Source organism: Bombus vosnesenskii, unplaced genomic scaffold (genome assembly GCF_011952255.1).
Source record: "Bombus vosnesenskii isolate JDL3184/JDL3185 unplaced genomic scaffold, Bvos_JDL3184-5_v1.1 scf7180000013267, whole genome shotgun sequence".
Lineage (NCBI taxonomy): Eukaryota > Metazoa > Arthropoda > Insecta > Hymenoptera > Apidae > Bombus > Bombus vosnesenskii.
Genome location: NW_022882927.1, coordinates 3,058,114 through 3,072,895, shown reverse-complemented (window position 1 = coordinate 3,072,895; position 14,782 = coordinate 3,058,114). Strand labels below are relative to the sequence as shown.

Sequence of the window (14,782 nt, the reverse complement as noted above, 5' to 3'; positions counted from 1 at the left end):
AAAATAAACGAAGCGGCTCCGTAGTATTTTCGACGCGAGGTAGATGGACGAGGATAGTCTGCGGTTGAAACCGAGCGAAGTATCGTCGAATCTCTATCGAACGACATAAAAATACTTGCAGCTACTAATTATCAGAGTGCAGGTATTTGCGTATTTAGGAGAAGTTTGACGGTACAAAGAACGCGTAGAATCCACTTGACAGGCAAAAGTGCGAAGGGTACGCGGGAGAAAGGAACGTGAAATTTGAACATTTCTCAGAGAGGGAAAATTTATTCTTCGGTATAAATACAATGTGGCAACTTTGTATTTTCTCATAGATATCGCGCGAAGATGAAACATTTTATCCTTCGTTTTATTCTGCATCATCCTCAGCTTTTACTTGTAATTTTAGATAATATATGGCACGTTAAACCGTGTGAAATGAAAAATGCCCTGTGCAACTCAATTTCTTATAATTATCGTAAAGCTGGGGAAATTAATGCGATATAACCAACGGTGAAAAGCACACACGGGAGCATACGGAAATATGTCAAACTGAAAATGCGTTAAAATTCCTCGTTTTTCGTATATAAATCCTTCGTATATAAAATATTCAAAGCGAACTCTTTACAAGATCAACAGTTTACAATTTATTTAACAATTAAGAATTCATAACGTATCGACGGATTAAACATTTTTGTATCTGCATTTTGTAAATTACAATTACAAAAATACGAATTTCCATAAACGCCTACGATCGACCAACGATCGATGCAAATTTTATGCAAATTTATACTTTTACGAATATACTTAATCACCATAGTAAATCCTCGATAGAAAATTATTTTATCCATCAAATATTATATTACAGAAGACACTGTCCTTTGGATATTTTATCGATGCTTTGGCGTCGTAAAATTTTGCACTGTCGAATTTCCAATAAATAATTAAAAATCCACTGCCTGCCAATGATATTTGAATGCTCGATCACGAACACCGATGCTGATTTTAACGAATACTACGTGATACCGAAATTTGACCTTTCGGACCTGTTACGCGAAAGCTGCTTAATCGGTAGGAAAAAGCTCGTCGCGCGGAAGTTGCAAAACGGTTGGAAGGAGAGAGAACAAAGATAAACCGTGTGGGTATATGGATAGTGAAAGCCAGAGTCGGGTGTCTGGTTGATCGAAACATCCACGTGCACCGCACAGTTCGAGAGTTACAGCGATTCCACGTTACACGCGATTCCGGTGCTTCTCTTCGAGCAAAACGATACGCGCGGCTGTAGGTAAACACAGCCAATAGAAGCGAGAAGCAAAGTTTGTCCGATGTTCGGCCGGAGAGAGAGAACTACTTGGATGCGCGTGCACGTTGCCTTGCTGTTTGCCACCAGTTTGAAAACATTAGCATAGACAGCCGAGATAAATAAATCGCCCGGTGTTCAAACATGGCACACTCTTAGTCGGTTCCGCTTAATCCTTGTGCGCTATGAATCGGTTTGGAAGGATCGCGAAATGCCACGATCCGATAAAAAAGTAGAAGATACAGTCGTGTAAAAGTAGGCATCGATTTTATCTATGGAGTTTATGAATCCGCGAAACACGAATTTATTCGCTCGTTAAATCTTTATTTGCGCGTTAAAATTTGCTAAACGTAGTAGCTCATACGTTTCTTGTTACGCGTTATCGGCGTCTAGGACAGAAAACGAAACGTTGGAATTATACGAGAATTTTGTTAGCACAGTATACGAAGATGCTGCGGCAGGAAAAATAATTAAAATTCCGAACGCTCATTGGTCGGCTCGCGATTTCGTTTCCAATACAACGAGTAGACCGTTCTTCTTAATATTACGATTAATGCCGATTTTACGGCCGCGCTATATCCTGTTCATCCACGATACGATATAGACAATTGCCATGGGAAAATCGTTGAAACAGTTTCGGACCGTAACGGGAGTACATTTGTAACGGGAGTGGTTGTTTGAAACGGCAGTCGAGAAGGCGAGGTGTTAGGATTACTCGAACGGAATCAAAGTAGCCGAAAGTCGTTTTGCTTTAATTCGATCAGAGAGAGAGAGAGAAAGAGAGAGAGTAAGTATAAAAAAGGGGGAAAGAAGCGAAGAAACGCGTAGAAATTGAGAACAAGGAAACAATCGTAGAACGCGTATAGTGGCCGAGGCATTAGAAGAATCGCTTCGTTGCCTAATGCTACAGATACTAAAGTAACAGCGATCTCGCGGCGTCAACGAAGTAAGGCAATTGACCTCGTTTCTCGTTATCACGGGGAAGAATGAACGCTATCAGCGCGTCTGTCCGCCGCGACGAATCTAATTTCCTGCTACGTAGGGTCGCTTACCATACGTCGCAACTCGCAGCTGATCTCTTCGCGCCAGCATCATTCGATTCACTGATTACGCGCGATCTCGATTTTCCAATGTGTTCCCTGGAGAAAACGATCGGATGCGCGAGACTAATTCGCAACGGCTTGTTGATTATGTGGCCCAGCGTAACAGAGAAAACCCGATGACTATTTCTATTCCGCTTTCACCGTGGCAATTTCGTTTTAATGCTTTCGATAATGAAGCTATTGATATTCGTGGTAACGTTTATTAGGCTGTCCGAAAAGTGTCTTTCTTCCACAGACACGTCTTTTACAACAACGCATCATTATACAAACACGAAACCTAATCTGTCGAACGTTGCGATCTTTAGTTCGATGGAACAAAACGGACCATACGTAATTCGATAAAATAATATAAAATGGAAAATGTCGTGCGGTCGTTATTTCCTTCTAAAACGAGAGAAACTTTTCGGACGACCTAATATTTTCTGTCAGAAGTTGAAGATCACACTCGTTTCGTGTATTTGACGCCGAAAAAGTAGAAAACCCATAGGACGACTATATCTTTATTTTCCAAATTTATTGCCCGTATTTTGCTAATTTTATGAGACTATCGAGGCATCAATACGTATTCCTATAAAAGATTTATATCTGTTGCCTTAACAAAGAGAGGCAGATGTATTGGGGGATTATCGTCGCCAACTCCGTGGTCGTTGCAAATTGCAGCGAAAATTGCTCTTCGATAGAAAATTCTTCGATAAACTCTTCGACTGTTTTCGCACTCTTTATCGTTTTAACTGTGCGCATGGATCGACCGAATTTTTAATTCGATCGAATAGAGTTTGAAGCATTTTTTATTATTTAATTTCTCTTATCGCCGTAATCCGATAAGTTGATTGTCGCGCCGCGTTTACTGTTGCTAAATACAAAGTATTGCTAGGATAAAAAGCAACGCAAAGATAGTAGGCGATCGAAGGAAATTTCCGGTCGAACGTAATATACAAAAACGTATTCATAGACGTAGAATGGAGGACGCTCTTCGGTTAACTGTCGGTGAATTCTGTTGGTTTATCGAGCTTCGATGATCTCATCGGCGATGCAACATGCCAAGAAGAAAGGCGAAAGAGAGAGGCAAACAGAGGTAAAGGGAGATCGTGTATATACTTAGATTCCCTTTATGCGGTTCGTGAGTTTGCAACCGCAAAGGAAAATAGAGTAGTTGCTGTGCCGTAGCGTGTACACTGAAAGCAGCTGAACTCTTCGACTAAAAAGTGCATCGATAGGGGAAATTCGCCGTGCTGATCTCGTACGAATCGCGATCATCGATCTAGATTATCTGGAAAATCCTTTCAATTTTTCGAATAGCGCGCACAATACATACGTATCGAATACTTTCGTAAAGTTAAAGACCCATTGGCAAGCTAAGGCAATCCAAGGGCATTTGCTTCGATGCATTTATACGGAACCATTTTCGTTGGCAAGCTAAACTAGTCCAATCGCTTGAAAAATTGATTCTCTACAAATATATGCAAGCGTTTTCACCGAAGCCAAGTTCAAGTGCCTCGAAGGTCCATTTAGCTTGGCCTAGCGCGAGATTGCCTCGTGAACAATTTTTCGTAGACCTTAGGCGCATCGTGCAGCACCAGGTCCTCGGGGAGGTCTGCCGCCTCCTTCTGAACATCCTTTTCTCGCCTGCTATCACGAACGAAAGAACACCGCTCCCAATCAGCTGTATATCGTAAAATCGACGGCGCGACTTTTCAAACAGATAGAAAGGGTCTGTGTGTCAAGAACTTTTACGATTTACCGTGGCGCAGCTTGGATTAGCTTAGTCTCGGTGAATCTCCAGCTTAATCCACTACACACGCGTCAGGGTATTTTCTTTATGGGTTTATCTAAACTACACACACAGGCCTTGGTACTCACGAACAAGGGTGTCTATGTTCATCCGTCCTAAACGAATAACGATAAACTGGTTCGAAGTTATCTCTACGGTCATGGTTTATAGTTATCGATGATTACGAGTCATTGTATCGTAAATGCAAACAACTCGTTGGCAAAACCTCTTCGCGCGATAATTATCTGCCACCATGTAACAACCAGAGGAACAGGTTCGCCTGCAGCGGAACCGGCGAACTATCGGGTAGCTTGCAACTGCGATAAAGAAAAGTGTGGAAAGTGGCCGACTGAAAAACCGAGAACGTTTGCTAGAGCACAATGGAAATTTCTTTGTGGATTACGTTAATCATTAGCGGAAGCGTAGAGCGGTCCCTTTGCCCCGGTCTCAGGGGCCTCTAGGACACGGAAACGCCAGTTCCTTCATCCTCTATGTTCTTCTAACCGTCGACCTAGTCGCCGAGGCGAGATTAAAAGATGCCTTTCATCCTATACAGCACCTACAAAGAGCCCCTCTGTACGTTACGTACATTGTGCACGCTCGCTACGAGCTCGTTAACCAACCGAATTTCCAAGAAACCCGTCAGTTCGAATAATTAACGCGTCTTTCGCGTGGCTTATCGCCGTAACAATTAGCAAGCGCCAGCCACGATTCACCTTCGAATTATTTTCGTTAATCCTAACGTTAACCCTCCTCTCTAATTCTTCTCTCGCGTTTAACCACTACGGTAACCGCATTCGGGATTGCCCACGCTAATTGCAATTCCTCTCGCCACCAGGTGTTTATTTCAAAATTAACGCGATAAATCCGCTTTCGTTATGGCGTGCTTCCTGCCATCGCGGTATCGAATAACGCGCGTTAATATCCACATTTTTCAGTGGTACAATGAAAAATCGTATATTTCGGATTCCCGGGTTTTGTATCTGGGTTCTGCGAATATCTCAGTTCGCTTGTTTAGGCCAGGCCTGAGAAAAGAATTGAAAGGTTCACGAAGAAACCGAGGAAAAAGTAACGTACTGATATAAACGCGATTGAAATTCGAAGAATCGCAAGCAACGACGTCCAATCGTCGTGAAAATGTTGGAAAGTAATCTGATTACAATTTATCGTCATTCGTTGACGATTTTCGAGACTAACGTTCTTCTTCGTTTTTCTGTTTGTTTAAACTAGCTTGTTAAACGACAAAGCCTCGATCTTAAGTATAAATCATCATGGTCATATGTGACCGGACACGGTTTCTCCTGTGACGCAACGGTGGTCATTAGTGACCCGAGCGCTTGAACTTTTTAGAATTATAAAAATTGTATGAAAATTGACGGTTGGGGCATTTTGAATGTAACCGATAAATAGAAGATACTTTGAAATAAAAAGTGCCCCATTGAACGATTAAATATTTTTATCAGAACATCGATAAAAAAAAATGAGAACAAGTCTTGCATCTAACGGTGCACTGTGTTAAAACACTTTAAACATAAATGTGGCTCGTCGATACGATCTGCACGATAGGTGGTCACCTTTTTGGTCCGATTCTTTGCAGTTTTTGATCCTACCTGTTTAACATTTTTTTTATACCACTCTCTGAAAAATTTTCGTGCCAGATACGTTTGTCCTTCTTTCTTCTGCATTTCGTGTCGCAATCTTTGTCGAATAAGTAGTGGCAGTCAAAGTGTTAAATTATTGCATTACGATTAAGGCGTACAGTTCGACGTTTCACGCGTTTTTAGATTACCTTCAGCCTTAGTTTTCAATTAGGCTGGGCTCTTCGTGAATTTCTAAATAATTGTTACGAAACTGTTGGAATACTTGCGGTGCAAATATAGCTTCATAATGTAATAAACGTAAAATACGTGCATGAAACGGAATCGATGGAAGTCTTTGCCTTCTAAAGGTTCACTGTCGATAAAGCAAGTCGCACGATAAAGTAACGAGATATTTTTCCTCCAGCTTAGTTCCAGACGATCGATAAACAGATAAAGACTATTGGTTAACGCTTGCACCACGGTAATCGAAGAAACGAGACATCGCGCGATTAAAATCACACAGCGAGTCATTAACGTGTTTCAATGACCACACGCTGACTCTGCAAATTACACTGTGCACTATCGCAGTTACGATCGTTATACTCTGTTTGAAAAACGTTACACAGCCAACGATTAAAGAAGGTTATACAGAAATTACGTAACAGGAAATTAAGAAGAATTTACGCATCGATAGATAGAATTTGCGCGAAAGTCAACTTGTTGGTTTGGCAGTTGAACGCCGGATAGTTGAAAGAAGAATCTCGTGCAACCACGTCCTTTGAGGTGGAAACGCTGGAAACAATGGGACGGAACGGCGCTCCTCGTGGCAAAAATACTTTGGCAAAAGGATCGGTCACGAGACCTTCCGTGTTCCCGGCTCGTTTCCTGCAAAACGAGAACGCAATCAAGGACAGCGTTATGGAGGACATTTCGTGGAAACACAGTTCCATGACAATAGTTGGGTGGGCGCGGTGGACGAGACGCGAGGATCAATTTTACGAGAATCTCCACGAAATCTCTCTCTTTAACCAGCCTTTGCGATTTCTCCCTAGGGACTTCTTTTTCCTGCTCCAATAATACAAGTTACTAAGAGGGTTCCCCTTGGTAATTTCCAAAGAGCTGTTTCGTTTCTTTCTTTCAAAATTTTTGCTGTATGAAATATCGTGCCAAATATTTTCACGATCTTCCACTTTCTCACAGGAACACCTTTCTCTACCCCAATAATATACAATAATATGTGCTACAAGGGAACACGCTCCGATGGTTTCGACAAATCGAACTCCTTTCTTTTCCAAGCTTTAAGTATTTTAAGTACTAGAATATCACACTTACTCTTGACGATTTTTTAGCTTCCTACTTTCCGCTTGTTCAAAATTCCTTTGACATTGTTTTGACGCTACGCGATGTCTGCAGATCGTGTTTGGTTTATACACACGCACATGCGTTAACTTCCGTAAGTGCCTGTGTATAGGTCAGTCACGTATATTCGAGTACATCGAAGAACATAGAAAATGTTCGTCTTTCCATCGAGTTGGCAACTAAGTGATTGCGGATTTTGTCGTTAGGTGGTATCGACAAAATCCGCGATCGCTTGGTTGCCAAGCCGATATTTCCGCAATAAACCAGCCGTGCGAATATTTTCGTCTCTCGCGCTGCCTTTTTCTTCTTCAGATTTCGTTACATATTCCACTTTAAAGTTACGTTATTCAAACTCCAGCGGCTTGAATTCGAACAAATCGGCCAACCTGAATGAGGCATAGCCGCGTAAAGAGATATCGAGAAAATCGATCCGAGCATTGTTAGTTTTACTTGCTAATGGACCGGTTAAAAACGACCTGCGCCGGCGAGAATCGTGGAAAAGGCCTGACCCGTTTGCACATTAGTTTCTCGATATCGACAGGTAACGAGCACGGGTCATGGCGGTAGAGCAATTGGAATATCGAGAAATGTTTCCCAGATTGGCAATCGGCCAGGTATGGATTGCTAACTGTCCAACGACGATGATAGAATCCACGCCGGTAGAATTCCGTGGATCATCTATCTTCGATCCAGGCTGCATCCTCCGACCGTGCCCGGAATATCTGAAACGTAGCCTGACCTGGGAAAGGGTTTTCATTGCACGCCATGTTGCAAAAAAGAGCACACAAAAACGAGGATTAAAATAGAGAGAAAAATGTAAGAAATTATTTTCGGACCGTTTTCATTTTTCGACTTTCCCAAGCATCGATTTTGATTATCCGGGTTGTCTTGTTTTTTAAATTCGGGTTCAAAGCATGTTTCCTTAACGCGTTCTTCAATACCATCAAGTCTGCTAACAAGCTGATTTATTCAACATCGTGTTCAAGATCGGTTCGATGTAACACGTATTGAAGTTTGTAACACCTGTATTTGCGGATAATTTATTCCCGAACATAAATTTACTATTCCACTTTAATAGAACAAAATGAATTCTTACATCCATGCGTACATACATTGTATACGGTGCATGCTTTCCCACTGTTTTAGCTTTCTAATTTAAGACCTTTTCGCGTCGCTCGCAGCATCTTCGTTCGTCGTGGCATTCACATTTTGTTTATCAAAATTGTTCATATTCGTTGTAATATCTTGGAAAATATTGAAATGTAAATATAAACGTTCGTTCGTTGTATCCTCATTGTATTTTCCGCGATATCGATCGTCGTAATCGTGGCATTGCTTATTTCCGAAGCACGTGCGCTATATCAAATATCATATCTAAATATTCCTTCGCAATCACCAAGCGAAACAAACAAAAGTAATTTATCTCGTTTTTCTTGCCACCTCTTTTTTAAATCGTTTTGATTTTCGTAACACTACTTCCGTTCCATCATCATATCAACAATGATAATGCTCGTGTCTTCGATACGAAGATAGGATATTTCCTGTTCGTGGAAAAGTGAGCTGTCACGCATTTCCTATGAATTAAACATGGGATGGGATTCGAGCGAGGCACGGTGCAAACAAGATTCGTAAATTCATTTGCCTAGTCGACGCGCGCGTAAACACTCGCCGGAAAAAGCTCGACGCGCCTAACCCCGTCCAGTCGACTTCCAGCCCCGTCGCTGCAGAGAATATAAATTTTTTTAACCGGTCGACTTTTCGCCCCACCTTCAACCGCGAATCGGTCACAAAAAAGAAAAAAAAGAAAAAAAAAAAGAAAGTTCGAGCATGCAACGGAGATCCGACATTTGACGCTCGCGAATAAAAATCAATTTTCAGTCAGCCGAAGGTCAATTGCGGAGTTACGTTGCGTTAAAAGCGTAGGATATTTAGATATTGAAACTTGACAATTTCTGTCATCTCTATTTCGATGAACAAAATTCGATACGAGAAGAGCGATCCTTTTATTAGATTGTTCGAAAAGTGTCTTTCTTTCACAGACACGTCTTTTACAACGATGCATCTTTATACAAACATTTTTTTTCTTTTCCATTTCGTAGACTTTGTACAATCAATTCTCATTGAGAATTGTAAGTAAATTATTTCGGCGTGGTACTGTAACTTGAATTATAAGAGTTTATAGTATGTTTGATTCTAGTTGAATCTAATGCTTAAATCTAAAGGGTATTGGTCTTTTCAGTCTGCGGATCTGATCCGTCGTGTCGAGTAATTGGGTAACTAATGGGTTTTCGTGGTTGTTAACTCTTGTATTATATCTGTTACTGAATTTGCATATTTCTTCTTTAACTGTGGGTATCTTAAGGTCGCGATATATTGTTTCGTCGCTAACATACCAAGGTGCATCTTAGAGTTTTTGATTGGTTTATACAAACACGAAACCTAATCTGTCGAACGTTGTGATCTTTATTTTGATAAAACAGAATGGATCATACGTAATTCGATAAAATAATACAAAACGTAAAATGTTGCGTATCCACTGTTTCCTTATAAAACGAAAGAAACTTTTCGGACGACCTAATACTACTCGAAAATCCCATTATCCGCGTATTTTTGCCTGCTCGTTAGATCGGATATACGAAGCTCTATGTTATATTCTCGCGGAATATGCCAAGAGCGGAAGTTCCACGGTTTGAAAAAATTGCCTAAATCAGCATCAATTACGCGAACTGTTTCCGTTGCCTACAAATATAAATAACGGAAAATGTTAATAGCAAGAAAGAGTAATTTATGCAAGATGTGGCGTTACGTGGCGAATCGCGCTCTTTGTTGTATAGGCCGGGGAAATCTGGCTTTTAGAAAGCAAAGTGGCGCGTGCAACGTCGAAATAATAGCTTTTTATCGTCGGATCGTTGAATCTAGAGATCGTTAACGGGGGAAAGTATTTTCCGGCTAGGTAAACCGGTCGGTCAGCGATCGAAGCTAATTGGCCCGTTGGCTCGGTTTTCCGGCGGATTCCATTTCCACGCGATCGCGATGTGTTTCTTCTTTTATCTCGATCCCGGTAGCTCTCGACGTCGTGCCGCGCAACAGGTGCATAATGTCGAACTTTGAAGCGATTATAATGCGTTCGAATACCGATTCGAAGAAGTTTTATCGCGTGTTCGCGCGGAAACGCGCGGTTTCGCGATAGGAAAATGCACACCGCCATTACGCTAACTCGTCCTTGCCGCTTTGCTTCCAGGATATCGAACACGCTGACGTGCTGACGGTGGCTTTCGAGCTAGACGGTGTGCAACGTGTCCTAGACCTGAGATTGAACACCGATCTAGTACCGGTTGGATATCAGCAGCGTCATCAGCATCGAGGCACGTACGTGGTGCACACACCCTCGAAAGTGGTAAGTGTAGTTCTCCTATGTTTCACGCTTTTCTATACAGTTGTAGACCATCGTAGCTCCACCGAACACTTTTAATGTCTTCCAGTTTTTTTCTTTTTTTATTCTTTGTTTTTATTATTAAACTCGAGAGGCGTGAAATATAATAATGAAGTTCGTCTAATTGCTGCGTTGATTCGTGTTCCTTTTCTTTGCCTTCCACTTCAGCATCTGTATCTTTGCAATTTGCTTCGTGTACACTATCGTGTCATATATTTCGCGTTCCCATTATTTCGCTAAACATTCCCAATTCTTATCTCGAAATCGGTTAACGCGGTGCTCGAGGATAATTGCACGGCTGATGTTATCAGGCTGCAGATACTCCCGACAATATCTAAGCCAGGTAAATCGTCTGAACCACAGGGAACATATATAGTATCCTTGAATATTATATAATGATAATTATAATAAGTCGAATAAATATCATAGATCGGATAAAATAAATCGGACGAATCGAGTAATTGCTATATACAAGTAATAACTTTTGGACAACTGAAAACGATTTGCGATATACGTGACATGGTAAAACTAAGCAGAATCTCGAGAAGTGTCCCGTTGGAGCTCGCGAATCACAGATTGAGCGTCCATTCATCCGCAAAAAGTAGTTTCTGTCGAATGGAAAGCAGACACGATTAATCGGCTCTTCGATACGTTGAATCAGCTCGAGAGGATTCGAAGAGATAATCAAGGGCGAACTATGTACAACCGAATTTCAAGGAACGTTGCTGGAAACGAGATCGTTGGCCAAGTATACAGGTGCAAAGAATGTTGGAATCGATAACGCTGACTCACTGTCCAACCATACGTACGGGACGCCCTGCTATAGACGGACACGGTTTCGAGAGTATCGATCACTCTTAAATAACGTTGACGAGTAGCGTGCACAACATAAGCGAAGCCGAACGTTGCTCACGCTTGTTCTTTCTTTAAACATTAAACATTTAACCGATCTTCACGACGGAGCTGTCTACTCGACAATCGCGTTCGTTTAGGGACAGCTCGTGAACGATGCTATATTTTACGATGTTTCCATATGAAATCAACCTTTTCGTTGTTTATCGGTGAAGCGCGTATTTCTATGGAAATTTATATTTTTATGGACGCAATAAAAGAGATAGAAGTTAAAGATTCGTTTTACTTATTAGAAATCGCAACGAATATTCTGCTGTAGATACGCGATATAGTTTTGTCGTGTGTCGTATGCATTTTCGCTTCTTCGGATTTTGCACGAATGCGTAGAAATCTACGGTTCATCCGTCGGCCTTTGATACGATCGATCTCGTCGACGAACATCCACCGTGGCCATTGCCTGAGTGTAAAAAGCGTTTGTCTAAAATAGGATATTTCGTTAGAAAGATCGATTAAAATCGTTTGGTTGCTTTTATGACGGTTTCTGCCGCGCAAACAGCGCATTATCAAAAATCGTAAAAAGGAAGGAACGTTTTCTCGAGGTAAGTTTCCTATTCGTTCATTTCGAAGAGAGCCGTAACTCTGCCAGTTCCGTTAGGATCGCGTTCGCCTCGTGAATCACGCGAGGAAAATAACGGCCTTTCCTCGATATACGATGCGCGGAAAGGAAGAAAAATGGCTGTCGACATTTTTTAACGATTCAAACACCCGACATTGATATAAATTTTTTACCGTGCCACGTTATTTACGGTTAATGAACGAGAATAAAACATCGGTCGCCCGCGTATCGTCGAGTTCGTTGCGCTCCGTGTTTTCGTCCGTTCCACGTTTTATGCAATTGAATAAATGAATTGGCACGTCCAGTTGCCTCTGTCTCTCTCTTTTTCTCTCTTGCACTCTATGGTTTTATTTGCCCTCGCAGTCGCGGCCAAACGGACGAGCTAATTTCGGTCGCTTAAATGGGGGAAATTCTGCGAATTCAACTAGTTAGAACGCTCTTCAGAGGTTTCGCACTCGAAACATCGGTAATTATAGCCCTTTGTTCTTGTCTCGTTTCTCCACCCCCTTTCGCGTTGCAAAAAGAAACTTTGGTGAAATTACGTTTGCACTGGATAAAATTTCGCTTTTCAGAAATCCAGGCTTTCCCTCGAGAGAGGAGACGCGAGTCAACCTACGCTACTCTACGTAAGAATCTAGAGGCTTTGATCGATTTTTAGCAATAGTACACCCGCCTCTCAATTTACGCGCAGTATCCGTTCCACGTGGATTCGTTTTACGCGAATGAAAATCGTGTAAATAACGTCCGTCAGCGCGAAAGAAAAGATAGCGCAACGTAATGTACCTTTATCCTTATCGCATACAGTACTGACGCGACTAGCCGCGTAAATTAAGATCGCGCGTAAAAACTGCCGCGTAAAGAAAAGACCGGCGTGAATGAAGCGCCGCGTAAATTAAAGGACCAGCGTACGTGTATTTTCGATGTGTACGAGCGAAGGATAAATTGCTATTTGGAAGCTGCACCTGCGGTCTTTGTATTGTGAAATCAGCAGCGTACCATGAACCTAAATCGTCTCTTAAAAAACGTAGCGACGATATATTTGACTATTTATTATATCCAGTACCACATTCATAGCAGATGTATATTAAGTACATTTAAATATCACCGGTCGTGCGGACGCTTCTTAATCCGACTTACGATACAATGAAAAAAATGAAAAAATCCGAGAATAAAGAGTTTATCGAGTGAGAAAATAATTCTCTGGCCTGACAGTCGCGCACGCCAGTTTTATTATTCCATGTGGATTTTCAAAAACGAATTAACGCTGTTATTCGTAGCTGTGACGATTATAAAAAGTAAAATCATCGCAATTACATTATCTGCGCTATTTTGTAATCGAAATACGACTGGTCGGAAATAGGCAAACATCCGGATGCCTTTGCACGGTAACAGCTCGATAATTTCACGATAATCGCCCGATAAATCACTTTTCCGCGAGAGGCATGTTCTTGCCGATGACGCTTGCTCTTGGAATCGCGCGCGCGCGGCGAATTCCTGTTTGGAAAGTGGAGATGCAAAAGGAAAAGGAAAAAATGGCTGGTCCAATGGGAATCTGGGCCAACTATATTTGTACCGGTCGGACGCACGGCTGAACACTGCACGTCCGGGATATTCGTCCGGACCGACGAATGAGAATCCTTCTTAGGCGGCGGTCTAACTTTTCGCCTTTACTTCCTGCATCGCTAAAATGTAACGCCCGCGTCAACTTCCATCCCTTTCTTCATCCCCTTTCCAGTCCCAGCCTCTTGCCCGTCGTCGTTGACAAAACTTTGACTGAAATTCTTATCCGTTCGCATTTGCATCGCAGATCTTTTTATCGCGACGATCCTTTGCAAACGGTAGCCGGAAGTTGCCAGCTAACTCTAGGCCGTTCGTGCCAATTCCACAATTTGAACAGTCGCGGACGATCGACGAGGGCCAACACTAACGAAATCGACGTTCCATTGAAATTCGCAGGAACTATGCCACTATCAAGGTAGCGTTCGTGACGTTCCTGGTTCTTGGGTAGCGGTGTCTACGTGCAGAGGGCTGCGTGGTGTCGTTTTCGATGGCGAGAACCTGCATCACATCCACCCGGAACAAGAATCCTTGGACTCGCAGCATTACGTCTACAAGCACAGCGATCTGGTTGCCAATCATACTTGTGGTAATTATCGCGATCTTAATGCAATTTTAATGGTAGACGAAAATGATGGATGGTAAGCGAATTATGAAATCCATGCCCATTATGTACATTCCCGTCCGTAAGTACTAAGACACTTCTAGAGAAAAGAGGACAAACCTGGCAAACTATTAGGGATGCATGTACGTATATAAACGCACACACACACACACACATACATATGCTACCGCACGTGTATAAGTATTTGCACGTTCTCAAATAATAGCAAATGTTTAAAGCTCACTTCGAATAAAGCTGTCTATAGTCTAACCATCGCCTCTGGTCTTACCTCAGGCAACGATACGTAGTTGGTCAATAATGCCAAAAACAGTAGTTGACGTTAATTACTTTAAACAAAGAAGCTATAATCGAAGGTGGATGAAAGTCGCTCGTACGGAAACGCCTTAAAGTTAAACGACTCGAAGCGTCTATCCAGTGTTAAAAGATCGTAGAGTGTTTGGAACGTGTATTTCCGATCACGCTCCAAAAGTTTATAAAGGTTTTTCTAAATTAATAATAAATTTCATAAATCAATTTCAGCTATTTATCAGAAATAACTATGGAATATTCTATCGACGCAGGTACGTCCCCTGTCTCAGTTTTAATTTAGCTGAACGTTTGATCC

The 14,782-nt window shown here is 41.9% G+C and overlaps 1 protein-coding gene across 1 annotated transcript in view; it reads left to right on the top strand.

Annotated features, from left to right (window-relative positions):
- LOC117230895 overlaps positions 1-14,782 on the top strand; it is a 70,030-nt gene that overhangs the window by 42,946 nt on the left and 12,302 nt on the right. The window contains exons 3-4 of the mRNA XM_033488802.1: positions 10,337-10,492; positions 13,953-14,142. Coding sequence (XP_033344693.1) covers positions 10,337-10,492; positions 13,953-14,142 — 346 coding nt within the window. The remainder of the gene's footprint in view (positions 1-10,336; positions 10,493-13,952; positions 14,143-14,782) is intronic.